General features: G+C 36.9%; 1 protein-coding gene across 1 annotated transcript; it reads right to left on the bottom strand.

Annotated features, from left to right (window-relative positions):
- Positions 1 to 443: 443 nt before the first annotated feature.
- Positions 444 to 4,283, bottom strand: LOC136242276 (uncharacterized). Its single transcript, XM_066033688.1, has 2 exons — positions 682 to 4,283; positions 444 to 620 (listed from the first exon to the last, which is right to left on the bottom strand). The coding sequence occupies exons 1-2, from the start codon at positions 4,281 to 4,283 to the stop codon at positions 575 to 577; spliced, it is 3,648 nt and encodes a 1,215-aa protein (XP_065889760.1). The 3' UTR covers positions 444 to 574.
- Between the last annotated feature and the right edge of the window lie 13,871 nt (positions 4,284 to 18,154).

Raw genomic sequence — 18,154 nt, forward strand, 5'->3', positions numbered from 1 at the left:
AGCACAAGAAGTCATTGATGACATGGCTACCCATGAACTAGCTGGAGAAAGAAATGGAGCACAAATGAGGACAAATATATGATACATCCTTTAGCTGTTGTAGTAGGTGAAACATTGTTTACCATAATCAATTGTGAGTTACGCTTGACTGAATGATTAGTAGATAAACTGGTTATCTATTAAAAATGAAGTTCTTGTCAGGACTTTTGGGTCACTCTGAAAACTCATTTGGTCTTGGTTATACCTAACCAGTACTACAAAGTTGTCACAAAGGAAAGTTGACGTTGCATGGTTTTCGAGCAATTTTTTTTTTTTTTTTTTTTGAGACAAACTGCACAATTCTATACTATTGTACAGTGCTACCAACTACCTTACTGTGTGATAATTAGTTATCATAAGTTATATCCTTTTAGCTCAACATAACATAACTGAATACTTGCTACATTCATCCATGGTGTGTATAATATTATGTACATGTCTGCATGGGAAACAACTCTGATTATTACAACATAAGTTGATTATACAATTAGCTATAGTGCGTGCAACAAATGAATGTCACTGTTAATTGAGGTGTTCAGTTGTGGTCATCAACTCTGTCATAGGCGTACAATATCGCATTCCTGTAAAACAGATATATCCAGTTACCAGTATAATTATTGCTTTATGAGCCTACAAACTTACTGTCCTATTAGGTGCAGCCTTTCATCAGGATTTTCCATTTGACCATACTCACAGAGTCTCTCTTTCTTGATAAAAGACCAAATTATTTTCCTAATTTTAGTGATGCAGAATAGAAACAGAGGAAGTATTACTAAGACTAATGATATCTCAGTTGCTGAGTTTTGTAAAAATGAAAAAATGTTAACATTTACAATGAGCACCATGATCAATAAACTTAGTCCATCTAGTGCATTTAATGACTCGTCTTGATAAGGTTGGATCCAAATATGGATCATGGCAATGAACATACAAGCTGTTTGCAAATAGTACAACATGCTGTAATAGTTACTGTTACCTACAAACACAATTAACATGATCACTTGACGACATATCAGATAATAAGCAGCAAACCAGCGATACTTGTCCTTGTAGCATCCTTGAAACTGATCCAGTAATGGTTTGATCTTGATGAAGTTAATTTTCCTACTTAACAATGGCTCCAACAATAACAACAATGGTAAACCAATCCCTACAACTAGTTCACAGATCACTGCCACAATACCATATATGGCATGACGACCATAGAAATACTCGATGTTTGGAGATGCGTATGTAAACATTCTATTGATGTCTGTAAATTTGAGCGGCTGTAGTAGTTGTAGTGAAGTGGATGTTAATGACGTGTAAGATAGTAATAGGAGAAGACAGATAACATGAATGATACATCTACTGATATACACCGTCACTCTTATTGAACATCTAGCTGCCAGTACAATTACCAATGTCAGTATTGAAACAGCAACAGCATGAGAGTAGTGGATAAATAATTGGTCTATTCCACTTAATCCTTTTACAAAGCAAAGTTGTCCAAGAAATTGTGGAGATAGTTGTGCAAAACTTGATAGGATAGAAACAAATTGAAAAGCACCATCTGAAATGTATGGATTATTATCCAACAAGATACCCACCATACTGTAGTAATAGATTATCCCATACACATATCCTGATGATATCTGAAAGTTGAAGTACATTAAACTAAACACACCAACTACCAGTACAATCCAATACAAACAGGTCAACACTACCACTAACACTGTCATTCCAGTACTACAATGGTCTACACTGATACAGTCAGTAGAGTCATATGCTAGAGTGTGTCCTGGACCACATTCTCCACAAGCAGTCCCTGACCTGTGATCATCACACTGACCATTAATTGTTCTTGGTAATTCAAAATATCCTTGTCTGGTCTCCTTACGATCAACAAAGTTACAATAATGGTTAGGACACAATGAGGTAGTTGGCGTTCCTCCAACACTACCAAACCAGTAACCTCTTCTGATCTCATTGTAAGTGTCATAACAAAAGACCAAGTTACGATGATAGCAGACACACATACCATTCTCTTCATTGTACATATTTCCAGGATGATGGGAGCAAGGCAACAATTCTACTATCAATTTGACACCTACTCTATGTCTTGTGCTCATTTCAAGCAACGAATAAAACACTGACCTTAAGCTTAGAGTCATGTTTATACCATTTCCATCAATTTTATGTCCCATAAAACTTACACTAAGTTGTGTTGTATTGTCAACTAACAAGTGACTATCATCCACCAAATGTATTGAAAAGCAGTCAATACATTCCACACTTATCTGTATCGGCTCCACAGGTTTGCCAAAATAGTCAAAAACAGCGCCTTTAAAGACCACCTCATGACCAAGAATATTGTTCTTTATGTAGTAAATGTTGTGATCAGAGTTAGATGATATGTTAACGCCATCATTGTTTGGGAAATATAATCTCACTTCATGTGGTGAAGTGACTATGGGAGGTCCAGTACCATTAAGTAATGTGTAGTCATAATCACATGGGATGTGGGTCACTTCACCATTGGCTGGTTGAAAATAGCTGAATGAGCATGGTACAAACATAATAGAAGTGTAATTGTTGACATCTGTATTTATAGCACAAGATTTTGGGACATTGAAATATATTGAATTACCTGCAATACCAGCCGAATTGTTTGAAAACAAGACGGTAGGGGAACGAGTGAAAGTAAAAGTGTACACTTCAGTATTACATAGCAGATCCACATATATGGCTCCTCCATACTGTGTGGATGTATTATTGAGAAATAATATGTTTGCTGCATGTGTGCCATCAATGTGAATTGTACTTCCTTGGTGTAGGTACACCACCGCTCCATTATCAGCTTTGTTGTTCTTAAATATTACTTTATTCAGGAGGGTCAGGTGACAAAAAGGTATGTACAACGAACTACCGATGTTGTTAGTAAAGTTTGAATTGCTTAGTTGTATTTCAGCTGCACTAGAACCAGTACTTGTAATGTAAACTGTGCTGCCAACTCCAAAATTATGATCAAATATGGTATCTGCTATTGTTATATTAGAGTTGAACAGGTTTGAGTTAATATACAAGGCTGAACCATGACCAGGAGAGGCATTGTCAATAAACTTGCAGCTTGTTATTTGGAGAAAAAATTGTTTTTTATGATAGTTGTCTCTGGATTGTATGAAGACAGCACCACCATCGTGTCCTAAATACTGATTAGATGACAGAATTACTTTGTTCATCTCCATCTTAACATCTCCACCTATTGTTACTAGAGAAATAGCTCCAGTTTTGTGGTCCACACTTTCAGCTGCAATAACGTTATTGCTGATCAGTACATCGTATAACATAATATGTTTTGGTGCAGTATTAAGTTGAGAAATAAATCCAATGGTAGCCATGTTGCCACGCCATGTATCTGCTAGTCCATTATCAGTAAATTTTGTATTGTATATTACAACTCGTGTAACATTCCCATTCATGTTAAACCACAAGCTACTACCAACATTACCACTAAATACTGAAGAACCAATGGAGAAATTCGTGTTGGTTGAAGGCTCATAATTTGAGAAAGTAATACCCCCTCCAAAAGGAAATACACCAATGCTGTTGTTGTGTACATTCACTTGTAACAAACTGATTGATCCAGATGTACCAGATGTAATAAATGCTGCTACATTGTTATCAATGAAGGCAGTATCAACAATTGCAATAGTATACTTAACAACTGTGGTGATGTCCATCACTAGGCCACCTGCTGTGGGATAGTCAAGGTTGTTAGCAGAGCCAGTGTATCCATTGTTAATAAAATTGCAGTTGACAATGATTAGATGTAAATTGTTAAATGTATCTAGTCTTAAACTTCCAAGAAACAAGCCACCAAAATCTTTTGCCACTGGTTGAGGCATAACATTTGAAATAAAATTGCAGCGCTTAATTGAAACATTTTCATGTACTTCCAATAATGAAACAGCTCGTATTTGAGAATGTTGAAAAGTACTGTTAAGCAGTGAAATATTACTAGTGATATTAAATGTCACTCCTGCGATATTTGTTCCATTAGGATCACCACACCTGTCCCATGTGATCCCCTCAATGACCACATTATCACATGACTCACAGTACACACCCCCACTATTGTTACACATGATGGTAGCACCATTACCAGTTATTGTGATGTTGTTTAGATCACCTGATCCCATTTTGATGTTATCTTCTAGTGTAACTGATTCTGATGTAATGTTGATTACAGTGTTACTGGTCATATAGAGTAAAGCAGTGGATAATGAAGAACAAGAACAGTTTTTTCCACCTGTGCAACATTCAGTATTGCTTCTACCACTGGTAGTGCTAATGGTGATGACCGTGGTGGCATGAACATGTTGACTGGTGATCAAGGTGATCAAACTAATCCACACTAGGATCAAGATCATGATGATGATGTATTCAAGCTAAATAATGTTAATGCGCATACTTCATAAAACCACAATATCACTTTAGCTTATTGATGTAAACTACTGCAATTTGTGTGTATATTGATGAAGTTTTTGCCCACCATGCAGGCTGTCTTTTCATGTGCTTATATCAAGAAGAAGGGCTATACAATGCTTGTCTTGTGCTTACATACTTACTACAAAATTTTCATCTAGAGTTAGGAAACAGCCTATTATGCTATTAATTTTACTATTAATTTTACCTATTATGCTATGCTACAGTGCCCAAAATTTCAACCTATTACACTCATAATTATATGTTCAATATATTTATTCCTTAGTTCCCATGTCATTTGCACTGCCTAAATTGCTATATTGTAATAAATTTTGAAAGTAAAAGCATTGGGAAAATTATTGCCTCATCTGTCAATGCTTATATGATTTTATATCTCTTTTATTAATGAGACTTCTAACTAATAGCTAAAACAGTTGACTATTCTTAGTGATATTTAAACAAATGAGAGTTGTGTCAAAAGCTACACTACTGCTCCATTAGAGTCACTGACAATCTTTTTTATTGCAGTATAGATTTTTATAGTATGGCACTGCAGAAAATTATACAATATCATACTATATCGTTAATTTGACTATGACAATGTATACATTTTGATTTGTAATGGAGAAGTACACCTATATGTGTAACGTAGTGTCAAGAGTATATAGTGAAAGGCTTCACTACAGGAAGTGGAAGTTGCTAAAGGGCACATCCTGTGTAGACTTTGCTGTGTGTTTCAAAAGCCATACATTGTTTAAAATCAATTTTTAGTAGTCTATATTGAAAATGGATTGCAAATACAATGTGTTTCCTGCTAGGCCACTTTTAAAGTTGCTTTCACATTCTCATTTAGTATAGGGAATAATTACCCTTGCATAACAGCCAGTATAATTATGTAGCTAGATGATAAAATTGTGTGAAAACCAGTAGCTATTTTATTCTTGTATAAATCATGCAACTTCTAAACATAATTGTGTACTGCTAAAAAAGTAAAAAGTGGATTATGTGCAATGTATGCATGTTAGTGTTCTACAAGTGTGAATGCAGTATATATCAACAGCTGGTGATTCTACAAACTATATATAGTTATAATAAATCATACTCTGTGATCAGCTGGTGAAGGCTGATAACTGACAATGCGATATACCTGCATGGCTCCAGTGTTGGGCAAGTTACTTTGTAAAAGTAACTAGTTACATATTACATATTACTTGCAACTGAACTATTTAGTTACAGTTACATATTACCCATAAAATAAAGTAACTGTAATAATATTACATATTATATTACTTTGTGTCCACAGCCGTAAGCTGTCACGTGTGAAACTACTACCTTATCACGTGACATGATTGCGTTGTTTGACAATGTGCAAATCTTGGTTATAAGTAAGAAGCTAGTGAATAAGCTTCATTCAGTAGGCCTCGTTACTTCGTTGTGGTTAGGCGTTACTCAGAGGATTACTAACGAGATCAGTAACTTCGTTACTTTAAGTAATAATATTAGACTCGTTACAGTAATTATATTACTTAGGTAACGCATTACGTTTGTAAGTAAAGTATCTTGCGTTATATTACCTGTTTTCATAGCGTATTTCGTTATATTACTTTGTTACCACAAAAGTAATAATATTACGTAACGCGTTACATAAGTAACGCGTTACTCCCAACACTGATGGCTCCTTGTAGCCTATGGTTTCTCATCCTCACCTACATCACCATTTATTTTACACCACATCAATGATTTTGTGCCATGTGCTAGCTATATATAGCTGAATTCAGCTATTGAGCAAAATTTTAACTATAAGAAATTGCCTTCTGAGTTATGTGAGGCTATGCATGAGCTAACTCATTCAGCTATCTTGTCAAATAGCTAGAACAAACCCGCACTACATGCTATTTCAGTCAAGGATGCATGAGAAACCGTCTATAGCTATATATTAAGTTTATCCTAATCAGTTTTGAGGCTTAATTAATTGTTTCTCATCCTCTCACAAAAGAAAAGTCCTACATCACTTTTCACCCCCATCGCCTCGATGCTCATGTGTGCATAATGTGGGCAGACCATTGTTCTTGAACACAGGAAACCTCTCTTGGTGCTCAAGGCAAAGGCAGCATGGTTTCATCATAGGATTGTTTCTGCCGCACGCTCGCCTGGTTAAGTCAAACATGCAATCACTTGACATCAGTCCGTGATAGTACTACTACAAAATAAGGCAACAGGGCAGGCCGTGCTTGAGTTAGCTTTGCTGAGGGATCCCGAGGGATCCTTACGAGTAGCTACACATGACATGCACTAGCTGAAATGTGTACCTTGAAAATCCGAAGAGAATGCTGAATCTAGGCTGAAGTATCAGTTGCCAAAATTGTCCACTACATTCAGCTGCACGACTGGACAAAGTTTAACTGCATGCATGGACAGTTCCCGATGGACTAACCGGCGTATACATACCTCCCTGGCTTATATCTGTTCCGCACTGAGAGGCGCTCGCCGACATATACAACCAGCTTCCGTTCGCCCGGTTTGCCAAGTGATGATTGATCAATTACTGTGTAAGTAAGCAAAGTGATACTGGGCATCACAGCATATACGCGTAGCAAGACATACTTTGGTCTTGAAGAGCATAAACTCTTTTTCAGCGGAACTGCAAACATTGTATAGAACTCAATAACTGTAATCTTTGTAACTACGTAGCTAAATTCATTTTATGATTGCTTTTCTTTTCCTGAGCATATCAGCTGTGCTGTCTGCTCAGTAACAATAATAATAATAATAATAAAAATAAAAAAAAAGATAAGAAAAGAAAAGGTCATCACCTGCTAAGAATGGCGTCCTACACTAAATATATACATAAAAATCCTTATTCACAACTTCATAGTTTGCTACACTATTCTGAATACTGTGATTGCTTTATTAGAGTAACTGACTGCTCTATTAGAGTACCTCGATCTTTTTCGAATTTACAATCAGAAAATCGCAAGGGCCCCCCCCCCCGGGGTTGCTATGCTTATGCATCACAGGGATGTGGCATATACGCTAGATGATCAGCTACACTATATAATTTGCTAAGCCTACTACCTATACTAGAGTATGCACACTGCAATAATCATCAGGGATCCCCATCAACAATTTCTCATTGACAGAATACAATCATATAGATTAACAAGATGGACCAGCTAAAGCTGATTACAGAATGACTAGCAGTGTAATCTCAATATTAACTGAATTGAATTGGCCCACTCTGCAGCAATATATGTCCCATGCATGACAGCATGCAGACTGATCATGCTTAGCTAACTCCCTAATAATAGTATCTAATCCAAAACAGCCAAGCTGTAAAAAAACAGTGCGGCCCTCAAAAAGGCTATGGTGAAAAAAGATGTGAAATCCAAGGTGGCGGCCAAGAAATGGCTGTGATGGTAGGTTAATGGTAAAAATTTTAATAACGACAATTCAGGTGAATTTTTGTGCCGCTTGGTCTTGGCAAAAAATTCACCTAAATTGCCGTTTTTTAAATTTTTACCATTAACCTACCATCACAGCTATTTTTTGGCCGCCACCTTGGATTTCACATCTTTTTTCACCATAGCCTTTTTGATCTGTTTTTTTTTTTACAGCTTGGCTGTTTTGGATTAGATTTCATTTCTTTTTGTATTTGTATACCACAAAGCCGGCCTATGACCGGCTTTGGGACTTTTCTAACCTGTCTTTTTTTTCTTTACCACAGGAAGAAGAAAAGATGAAGCAGATGTACTTTAAATATTTCAGTAAATGTACAAATTATATATATAATACATATATTTATTACAGAACTCTCCATGGTGGTTTCTTTGTAACTGAACACTCTACAAGGTGACTTCTTCTTGCTGCCCTCTCTACAGGGTGAATTGTTTGTAGCTGAACAATCTACAAGGTAACTTCTTCTAGCTGATCTCTCTACAGGGTGACTTGTTTGTAGCTGAACTATCTACAAGGTAACTTCTTCTAGCTGATCTCTCTACAGGGTGATTTGTTTGTAGCTGAATTCTGTGCAGGTGATTTGTTTGTAGCTGAGCTCTTTACAGAATGGTTTCTTTGTAGCTGAACTCTCTACCAGGTAACTTCTTCTAACTGATCTTTCTACAGGGCAATTTGTTTGTGGCTGGATTTTCTACAGGGTGATTTCTTTGAAGCTGAACTCTGTACATGGTGGTTTCTTTTTAACTGAACTCTCTACAAGGTAATTTCTTCTAGCTGATCTCTCTACAGGGAGATTTGTTTGTAGCTGAACTCTCTACAGGTGATTTGTTTGCAGCCGAACTCTCTACATGATGGTTTCTTTGTAGCTGAACTCTCCACAAGGTAACTTCTTCTAGCTGATCTTTCTACAGGGTGATTTGTTTGTAGCTGAACTCTCTACAAGGAAACTTCTTCTAGCTGATCTCTCTACAGGGAGATTTGTTTGTAGCTTAACTCTCTACAGGTGATTTGTTTGCAGCTGAATTCTCTACATGATGTTCTTTGTAGCTGAACTCTCTACAAGGTAACTTCTTCTAGCTGATCTTTCTACAGGGAGATTTGTTTGTAGCTGAACTCTCTACAGGTGATTTGTTTGCAGCTGAACTCTCTACAGGTGATTTGTTTGCAGCTGAACTCTCTACATGATGGTTCTTTGTAGCTGAACTCTCTACAAGGTGACTTCTTCTAGCTAATCTTTCTACAAGGAGATTTGTTTGCAGCTGAACTCTCTACATGATGGTTTCTTTGTAACTGAACTCTCTACAAGGTGACTTCTTCTAGCTGATCTTTCTAGAGGGTGATTTGTTTGTAGCTGAATTCTCTACAAGGAAACTTCTTCTAGCTGATCTCTATACAGGGAGATTTGTTTGTAGCTGAACTCTCTACAGGTGATTTATTTGCAGCTGAACTCTCTACATGATGGTTTCTTTGTAGCTGAACTCTCTACAAGGTAACTTCTTCTATTGATCTCTCTACAGGGCGATTTGTTTGTAGTTGAACTCTCTACATGGTAGTTTCTTTGTAGCTGAACCCTACAAGGTGGTTTCTTCTAGCTGAACTATCCCTTTCCATGCATAGTTGCATGAACTCCCTACAAGGTAACTTCTTCTAGCTGATCTCTCTACAGGGTGAATTGTTTGTAGCTGATCTCTCTACAGGGTGACTGGTTTCTAGCTGATCTCTATACAGGTTACTTGTTTCTAGCTGATCTCTTGAATTCTCTTCAGGGTGACTGCTCTATTAGGATGACTGCTCTATTAGAGTATTTCGATCTCGCACTTGCAGCACTAAGTTGGATTTCGTGCGTGGCTTTAAGTCTGATTCTTCTACACCATTGAAGAACCTTTCTAAGATGATTATTCCATCTATACAGCTATATTCAAAGCAATACCCCAAGCGGTTTATCTGGTAGGCGTGGCAAGTAGTCGTTTTTTTATTTTAGCTAATCTCGATTGCATAATTGTTACACGCTGTTGGTTTTTTCGTTGTATCTTCCTGGTTTTTAGCTCGATTTCTTTCAAACCACAAAAGGTTTGAGGTTCAATAGTTAACCGAATCACCCACCGATTTTCAGCTTCTTCCCATACGCGGTTTACCCTGTAGGCGTGACAACATATTGGTGTTATTTGTCGTGAATAATCGATCATAACTCTTTGCCGGTTTATCGTATCCTAGCGAAAGGTGGTACAGAGATTCGCCTTTATACCCCCCTTCTGTGTGCCAAATTTCAAGGCAATCGGATATGGCGTTCGCGTTTTATAGCAGTTTTTGTAAGTGTGCGAAAAGAGGAAGAAAAGTAAGAAGAAAAAAAACGAAGAAACTAAGCCAATTTTTGAAGTCGAATATCTCGGGAACGCTTGAAGCGATTTCGCTCTAATTTGGAATGTGGAGTGCTGAAAGTGGAGGGAGTGTTCACAGCAAAATTCGTCTTGTTTCATCAAGGCAGCACAGAGCTACGGAGGTGCGAAAATTGCGTTTTCTTTCTTCCTGTCAATATACTCACGGGTGTTGGGCGCCGGCTTCTTGGGCCGCACGACACACTACCGTGTGTCTTGATAATCAGCTTTAGCTAATCCATCTTGCTACTCTATAGCTATACATTTATCTATATGTATTCTGTTAATGAGAAATTGTTGATGGGGATCCCTGATGATTATTGCAGTGTTCTCTAGGATAGGTAGTAGCCAGGGGCGGGGGGAGGGGGGATTTGGGGGCTGAGGCCCCCCCCCTCCCTTCACTTTTACTCTTTAGTTGATCAATATGCTGAGAATTATAATGAAATTTTGTCTTAGCATAATTATATGATCAAAGAAGCTATAATTGTGCTGTCACAGCTAATTTACCTGTTCATTGGCATGCTTTTAAAGAAATAAAGCGAAAGATGCAGAGGGAATGTAGAAGAGCTTTATATATGTTCAATTCCATTCAAGATCCCTATTTGAGTGGGAAAAAGAAAAAAAACTGTACCATTATATCAAGCCATTATGATTGGATCACTGTTATATATACCCAAAAAAAATAATGTGCAGTGTGTAAAAAAAGTCGGATCACTACATGTGGAATAAGTACATTGATGAAAAACAACACTTGCTATACACTGATAACCAGAAATCTTAAATTCACAGTTTTCCTCTATATTCACCAGAGATGATGGCTCTGCTCTACCTGACTTGGGAACAAGTCCTTACCCAGACATCTCTACAATTGAAATCAATACTTCTGGCATTGTCAAACTTTTGAATGAGTTAGATCCTTCAAAATCTTCAGGTCCTGATAAAATCCCACCAAAATTATTGAAATTATTAGCTGATGGAAGTTTCACCTTGCCTTCAACTCCTGTTCTCTGCTTCTTTACACCAAGGTATTGTACCAGCAGATTGGAAGAAAGCAATTGTGTGTCCAATATTCAAGAAAGGTGACAGAAAGAATCCTTCTAACTACAGACCTGTGTCCTTGACTTCTTTTTGTAGCAAATGTATTGAACATGAAATTTATAGTAACATATGTCTCACCTTGACACTTACAATATTCTATCACCTGATCAGCTTGGTTTCCGAAAAGAGCACTCAGCTGAGCTTCAACTCTTACAAACAGTTCATGATCTATAGCTGTTAGCTTAAATGATAGAAGCCAATGTGACATAATTTTACTAGATTATATAGTAAGGCATTCGACCATGTATCTCATCATCATTTACTATTAAAACTTGACCACTACGGTATTAGAAATTCAAATTTAAGTTGGATATCAGTATTTTTATCTTCCCATATTCAACACGTTGTATGTGGTGGATGCTATTCAAGCCCTGCTGAAGTATTGAGTGGTGTTCCACAGGGTACAGTACTGGGGCCCTTAATTTATATTAACGGTATTTCTAGTCAAATAACACCATCATGTCGTTTGCATGCAGATGATTGTATATTGTACAGACAAATTGAGTTGCAAGCTGACTCTAGAACTTTACAAAATGACTTATACACCATTGAAGAATGGGAGAGAATATGGAAGATGAAGCTGAACATTGATAAATGCATGGTTTTAGCAGTAACACTTAAAAGTAACCCAATAACAACACAGTACACTTTACATAATCAAAGTCTCATTTCAGTTAACTCATCCAAGTATCTCGGAATTACAATTGATTCCAAGTTGTCTTTCAATGCACATGTCGATTCCACCTGTAAGAAAGCAAACTCAGCACTGGTATTTCTCTGCAGAAACTTCAGATCTTGTCAGAGAAAAAAAAAGTTGATCTTTATTTAACATAATGTTAAACCAATTCTTGAATATGCTGTGTCAGTATGGGCTCCTCATATCAGATGTATACAATTAATAAGCTAGAGAGTGCACAGAGACATGCTGCATGATTTGTATTGTCAAATTATTCTCGGACAAGTAGTGTCACTGATATGCTCAACTCACTGAATTGGAACAGTGTCAAAACTCGAATATTAAAGAACTATGTTTGCATACCTTCTATAAAATCATCTATGAATGTGTAAATTTATCACTTCCAAGTTACATACACAAGCCACAAGGGGCAATCACTTAAAGTTCATTCAACCAGTTACCATTGATGCATACAAGTTTAGTTTCTATCCTAATGTCATACAGTTATGGAATAATTTACCCGATTATATAGTATCAGCACAATCTCTTGACTTTTTAAAGTGTTACTCACAAATTTTATTACGACATATGTGACCTGATTTGTGAAAAGGGGTCTTCCACATACAACCAATTTACCAACTTTGATGATTCATAACTTCAGATTAGAAAATACTATTGGCTTCAAATTGGGTCAGTAGTGAGCACCAACATAACTTAATAAGTGGAGAAAATTTCAGGATTTTATGTTTCTTGAACACAAAGTTATGGTCTTCCAAATGTATAGAATTGGATATGTGTGGAAGAACCCTTTTCGCAAATCTGGTCACGTATTGTATTATACTCATGCATATGAGGTTTACAATTATACAATAATAATAATAATAATTGGTCTGTTTAAAAGGCTTGATTCATCTTTATTCTTTATTATTCTTTATTATTAATTACTAGGCAGGCAGCACAGCTGGTTTGCCTAGGATGTAAATCACAGAACACGTTACAATCAATAAGTTAAAGTATGTATGCTACATTGTGTATGTTACAGTTACTAATAATAAACAGTGTATGTGTTGATTACAATTACTATTCATAAATAATAAGTTACAGCATACAGTACATACATATAATTGCTAGTTATAATCAATCAGTGAGTTATAGTGCATATATTACAATAAAAAAGAAAAAAAAAAGTTACGATAATATAACTTGATTATACAATTAATAACTTACGTAGTTGATTAGTAAAATTATCTAGAGTAGCAGCTTCTATAGCAGAAATGGGTAGTAAGTTCCAATCACGAAAGGATTTTAGAAAGTAACTATTATGATAATAATTACTTCTAGCAGTAGGTATATTGAAGTGAAAATAATGTTGAAATCTAGTGAAGGGTGTGGTGGTAGTGGCTGTAATATAGGTAGGTATTTCTAGTGAAACTGAATTGTGTATAGTCCTTGGTATAAGATAGAGAGCCTTGAAATTTGTCTTCTAATGTTCAATGCGGGCCATTGCAACTCTGAAAGCATGCTGGTCACCAGGGCCGCCCAGAGAAATTAAGAGGCCCAGGGCAAAGAGTTAAAGTGGGGCCCTTCACCCAAGTTGTAAGGTGAAGACCAAAAAAAAAAAAAGGTCACAACCTGCTGGCAATGACAATAACTACCCATCACCAACCATATCTCCTTATCTATAAGCTTGCTACACTGCTCCTCTGAAGAATACTGTGACTACTCTATTAGAGTATTTAGATCTGACTGCTCTATTAGAGTATATCGATCTTTTAAACAGGTATTCAGGGGGCCCTTCATGGGGCCTCCTGGGGCCCGGGGCAAAATGCCCCAGTTGCCCCCCTCCCCCCCCCCCCCCCCTGTGGGCGGCCCTGCTGGTCACACTGTTTTCCCAGTTGTAGTTAGATTTTACCCATCTGGCAGCAATTCTCTACTTGTGTAGTTATTATTAATGGCAATGCTTACACAATTTCCTTTGAAAATGTTCTCAGATTCAATCTCGTATCATTCAAATTTCAAAAATTTCCCACTTTCAACATTATTATTCTAACATGCACCTATTGTTGTGCAATTGTGAGAGGGTGCATCATGTGTTTGGTTGTCTGAACCTACCCAAACTTTTCCATTAGCAAATGCTGCAGAGAGCCATACCTATAATCTAAAGGCGGTATATAAAATATTTGTACAGGCAGAAATATGCATTTTATGTGGAAATGTCTCAGTATTTTAGCATCTATTTTTCAAAAATTTCCTGGGGGGCATGCCTCCAGACCCCCTAGTTCCAGCATGCTTCGCAGAGAGGTGTACTTCACACACCTCCACCCAAGAGACTAGTACCTTGAGTTAGCCCCCCCTTTATAAATCCTAGATCCATCCCTGATAGCTATAAGTATAGCTTTGACATCAACACAACATTTAGATAGGTTATACATTTAAGAAAATGAATTTTGTTTTTTGCTTTGCCCACAGTTGACTAGCTATACCATGACAAAGAGTTTTGTAGTAGTTGATATCTCTATTAATTGTTGATCCATGCACTGATTCCAATGTAGTACTTATTATGCAGGAGTGGTGGTATAGTGAATGTGATCTTGTATAGTGCAAAATGTCGCACTTATCAGGATTTAGGTTCATCTACCATGCCTGTGCCCAGCTACACTAGTTTGTTATGCCCCGACTGCACCACACATATGTTATCTATGTATAACTGGGTACAGATTGGTGATAAAGAATGGAACACTGCATGTTGTTTTTAGCATCTTTATGCATATAGCAGTGTATACAGAGACCATGCATAACTAATTCTTGGGACAACGTAGTATTCATTTGTTCACTAGAGCAGTGATATACCATTGTTGTCCCTATCATGCAGAACACATTAATCCTTGAGTTACACATTTTCAGCTTCTAAAATAATTTGGTGGCTTTGACTGGACAACAAATGAAAAACATCGATCCATACAGTGACCCACTTCAGAGCTAATTGTAATTACATTACAATGAAAAACAGAACCATTTGCATGCTGATATTCAATTATTCTGCTGCTGGCAGCAATGGCTACAATTCTATGACTGTTATTGGTTGCGGGTCTAGCCGTTTAGCATTGAATTAATCATGACATCCATGACACTGTAGAATTCATATTTAAATCTGCTATAGCTCAGCTCTTGCAGTGTAAAAGGCATCATTCTTGCAATCATGCATGTAATACATATGTATGCTATAGCTGCATGGTTGCCTGCAACTGTCTCCATTATTCCTGGCCTTGTGTATACAATATTGGCCAACAATACACTTGCAGTATTGTACTATGTGAAATATGTACAATTCTGTCATGATATATATGTGTGTGTATGTGTGTGTATGTGTTTCAATCTTTACTCTACCTAAATCCTACAGTAAAGACATTTATCGAGTATTATTATGTAGTACACAGTGAAAATTATAACTAGATATATACTCACATAGGTATACAATAAAGCGGTAGATTTATAGTTACGGCACTTAAAGTACAGGAGATGATCTGGTGAGAGATATGTATTCTGTGTAGCACCATGACCAAGTTCCTATGGGCAAACACCCAAAATAGAATCCATACAAACATTTTCAGATTGTAAAACAATATTCCTAATATAATACAGTTGGGATGTGGCACAGACAGTTGCATAACATTGTACACTTGTAGGGCCTAACCATTGTATACCCAGGCCAGGGATTATCAATGCTCCATCCATCCAGTAACATGTGACTGTACTTTTGTGGTTTTTGGTACTTAATGGGTACAATTCTGAAGGGCATAGTACTCCATAGGGCTGGAACAAATTTAATGTTTGAATGTTCATTTGATTAATTCCTTTCTATTTGTATGTAAACCACTATACTTTGAACATTCATTTTTCTTGGCTCTGTTATAGTACTTAAGTGGTGAATTTAACCAACTGCTATAACATATAAATCTTTGATATTAATCACCACTTTTGCATTAGCTCGTTATTTATTGGACTGTTTTATGTTTTTTGTGACTAGGTACTTTTACAAGCTTTTAAAATGGTCATTGGTTTGATGTCAAAACATTTAGACTTAAAAATAAATGATTATCTCAGTCCTACTGCCTGATTAGGAAGCATATATACATAGTATTATAGCTCATGGCTATAATATTGGAGCTATGTAATTGTGTTGTATGTAATGTGTGTGTGCGTGTGTGTGTGCGTGTGTGTGTGTGTGTGTGTGTGTGTGTGTGTGTGTGTGTGTGTGTGTGTGTGTGTGTGAGTGATGCACAATAGTGTAAAATGATAGTCCTATATAATTATAGTGTTTGGGTGCATGGGATGAACATTGGTAATGTACTTTGATTTTTTTAGTTACACTACATTTATATAAAACATGGACCAGCATCATTAATGCAAATCTTTTGTAACAGTCCGGTGTTGCTATGACAGAAGTTGTTGGAACTGTCTAACATGTATATAGGCAAGTGGACTATTGCGTTTTATTATTAATGCTTTACAATACTGGTCTGCCAAAAAACCTGTGCTGGCAGCCAGAAAAATTACTTAATTGCAAAAACTATAAATTACAACTAAGAGTTGACTATACTTACATTACTGAGAAGTTACTAGATATTCTTAAGTTATAACAATTAGAACATCTACAACAAAAGTGGTAGGTACATGGGATGTCAGAAGCAAAATTGTTCTTGAAAATAATGTTGTTGCAGGTATTTATAGATGGTAGATTTAATGGTTGGTAATGACTGGTTAAGATCAATGAATGGTAGAGAAGCCTGTTAAAGTAAAAGTTTCTAGTATAGTTGTTGTTGGAGCGGATGTGAATAAGTTTGTTGGTTGAGGTTGATCTGGTATTGAGAGGTGCTGAAGGACACATATTAATGTGTGTTAATGGTTTGCTGGTCGATCTGGTATTGAGAGGTGCTGAAGGACACATATTAATGTATGTTAATGGTTTGCTGGTCATTTTAGTGCTTTGATGAAAAATTGTATGTCATAGAAATCCAATATATGCATTAAGGGTAGTAAATCAAATGAATTTTGTAACCACTATCATAATCTCTCAAAATAAATTTAGTAGCTTGTCTCTGGATCCTTTCTAGAATAACTGTGTCTTTGATCAAATAGGGATTCCACAGTTGGGAACAATGTTAGCTGGGATCTGACTAGAGTGGTGTAAAGGAATTTTTTTGGCTCTTATAGAATGACAGCTACTGAATGCACATCTCAGTATTCCTAGGTATTTGTAAGCTTTAGAAGTTATATGTTCATAATGATTCTTCCAAGATAGACCATCAGATAATAGTAGACCCAAGTCACGATGGGAGTACAGTTGTGGAAGTGAATTTCCACCAACTGAGTAAGAGGTTGGTAGCCATCTTGTTGTTGAAGCTTAAGTGTATACATTTGCTGATACTGAACATCAGATCAGTGTCAATGCTCCAAGTTAGTCAGTCATGTGTTTGGTCATTTTGCAGTGACTCAGAATAGGCAACTATAGGTATAAGTAAGTGCATGGTGCTGTCCACACATTGGGACACCTGTGGACAAAACAAAAAATCTTATTTCACTGTGACAATGCATCAGTGGCTCTACACATGATATAGAGACCATGTGGCATGTCATTGGCACATGCTCTACTTTCACTGGTGCAGCACATCACCACATCAATATTATAATCACGCATATTGCTGGTACCAACAACAGTATAGCTGATTCTTTTTCTCGTTTCCAAGCTCAAAGAGTTCAAGTATTAGCTAGACCTAGCACCGGGAGCTCAGCCAACACCAGATCACATCCCTGCATGGCCGACCCCATCCTTCATTCAACCTTTCAACAGCTTGTTTACCTGAGGTAGCCCCCTCCACAAGATGTACCTACCGATCGGAAGCCAACAGCATATTTGGATTTCTGCACTGCATACAATATCACCTCATACCCCTGCCTCAATGTGTATCCTACAAAAACCACCCACCTAGAGCTGGGTCACCCTGATCCTACCTCCAATGAACCCCTCCATTTGTTGATTAGA

This window comes from Dysidea avara, chromosome 13, assembly GCF_963678975.1.
Source record: "Dysidea avara chromosome 13, odDysAvar1.4, whole genome shotgun sequence".
Lineage (NCBI taxonomy): Eukaryota > Metazoa > Porifera > Demospongiae > Dictyoceratida > Dysideidae > Dysidea > Dysidea avara.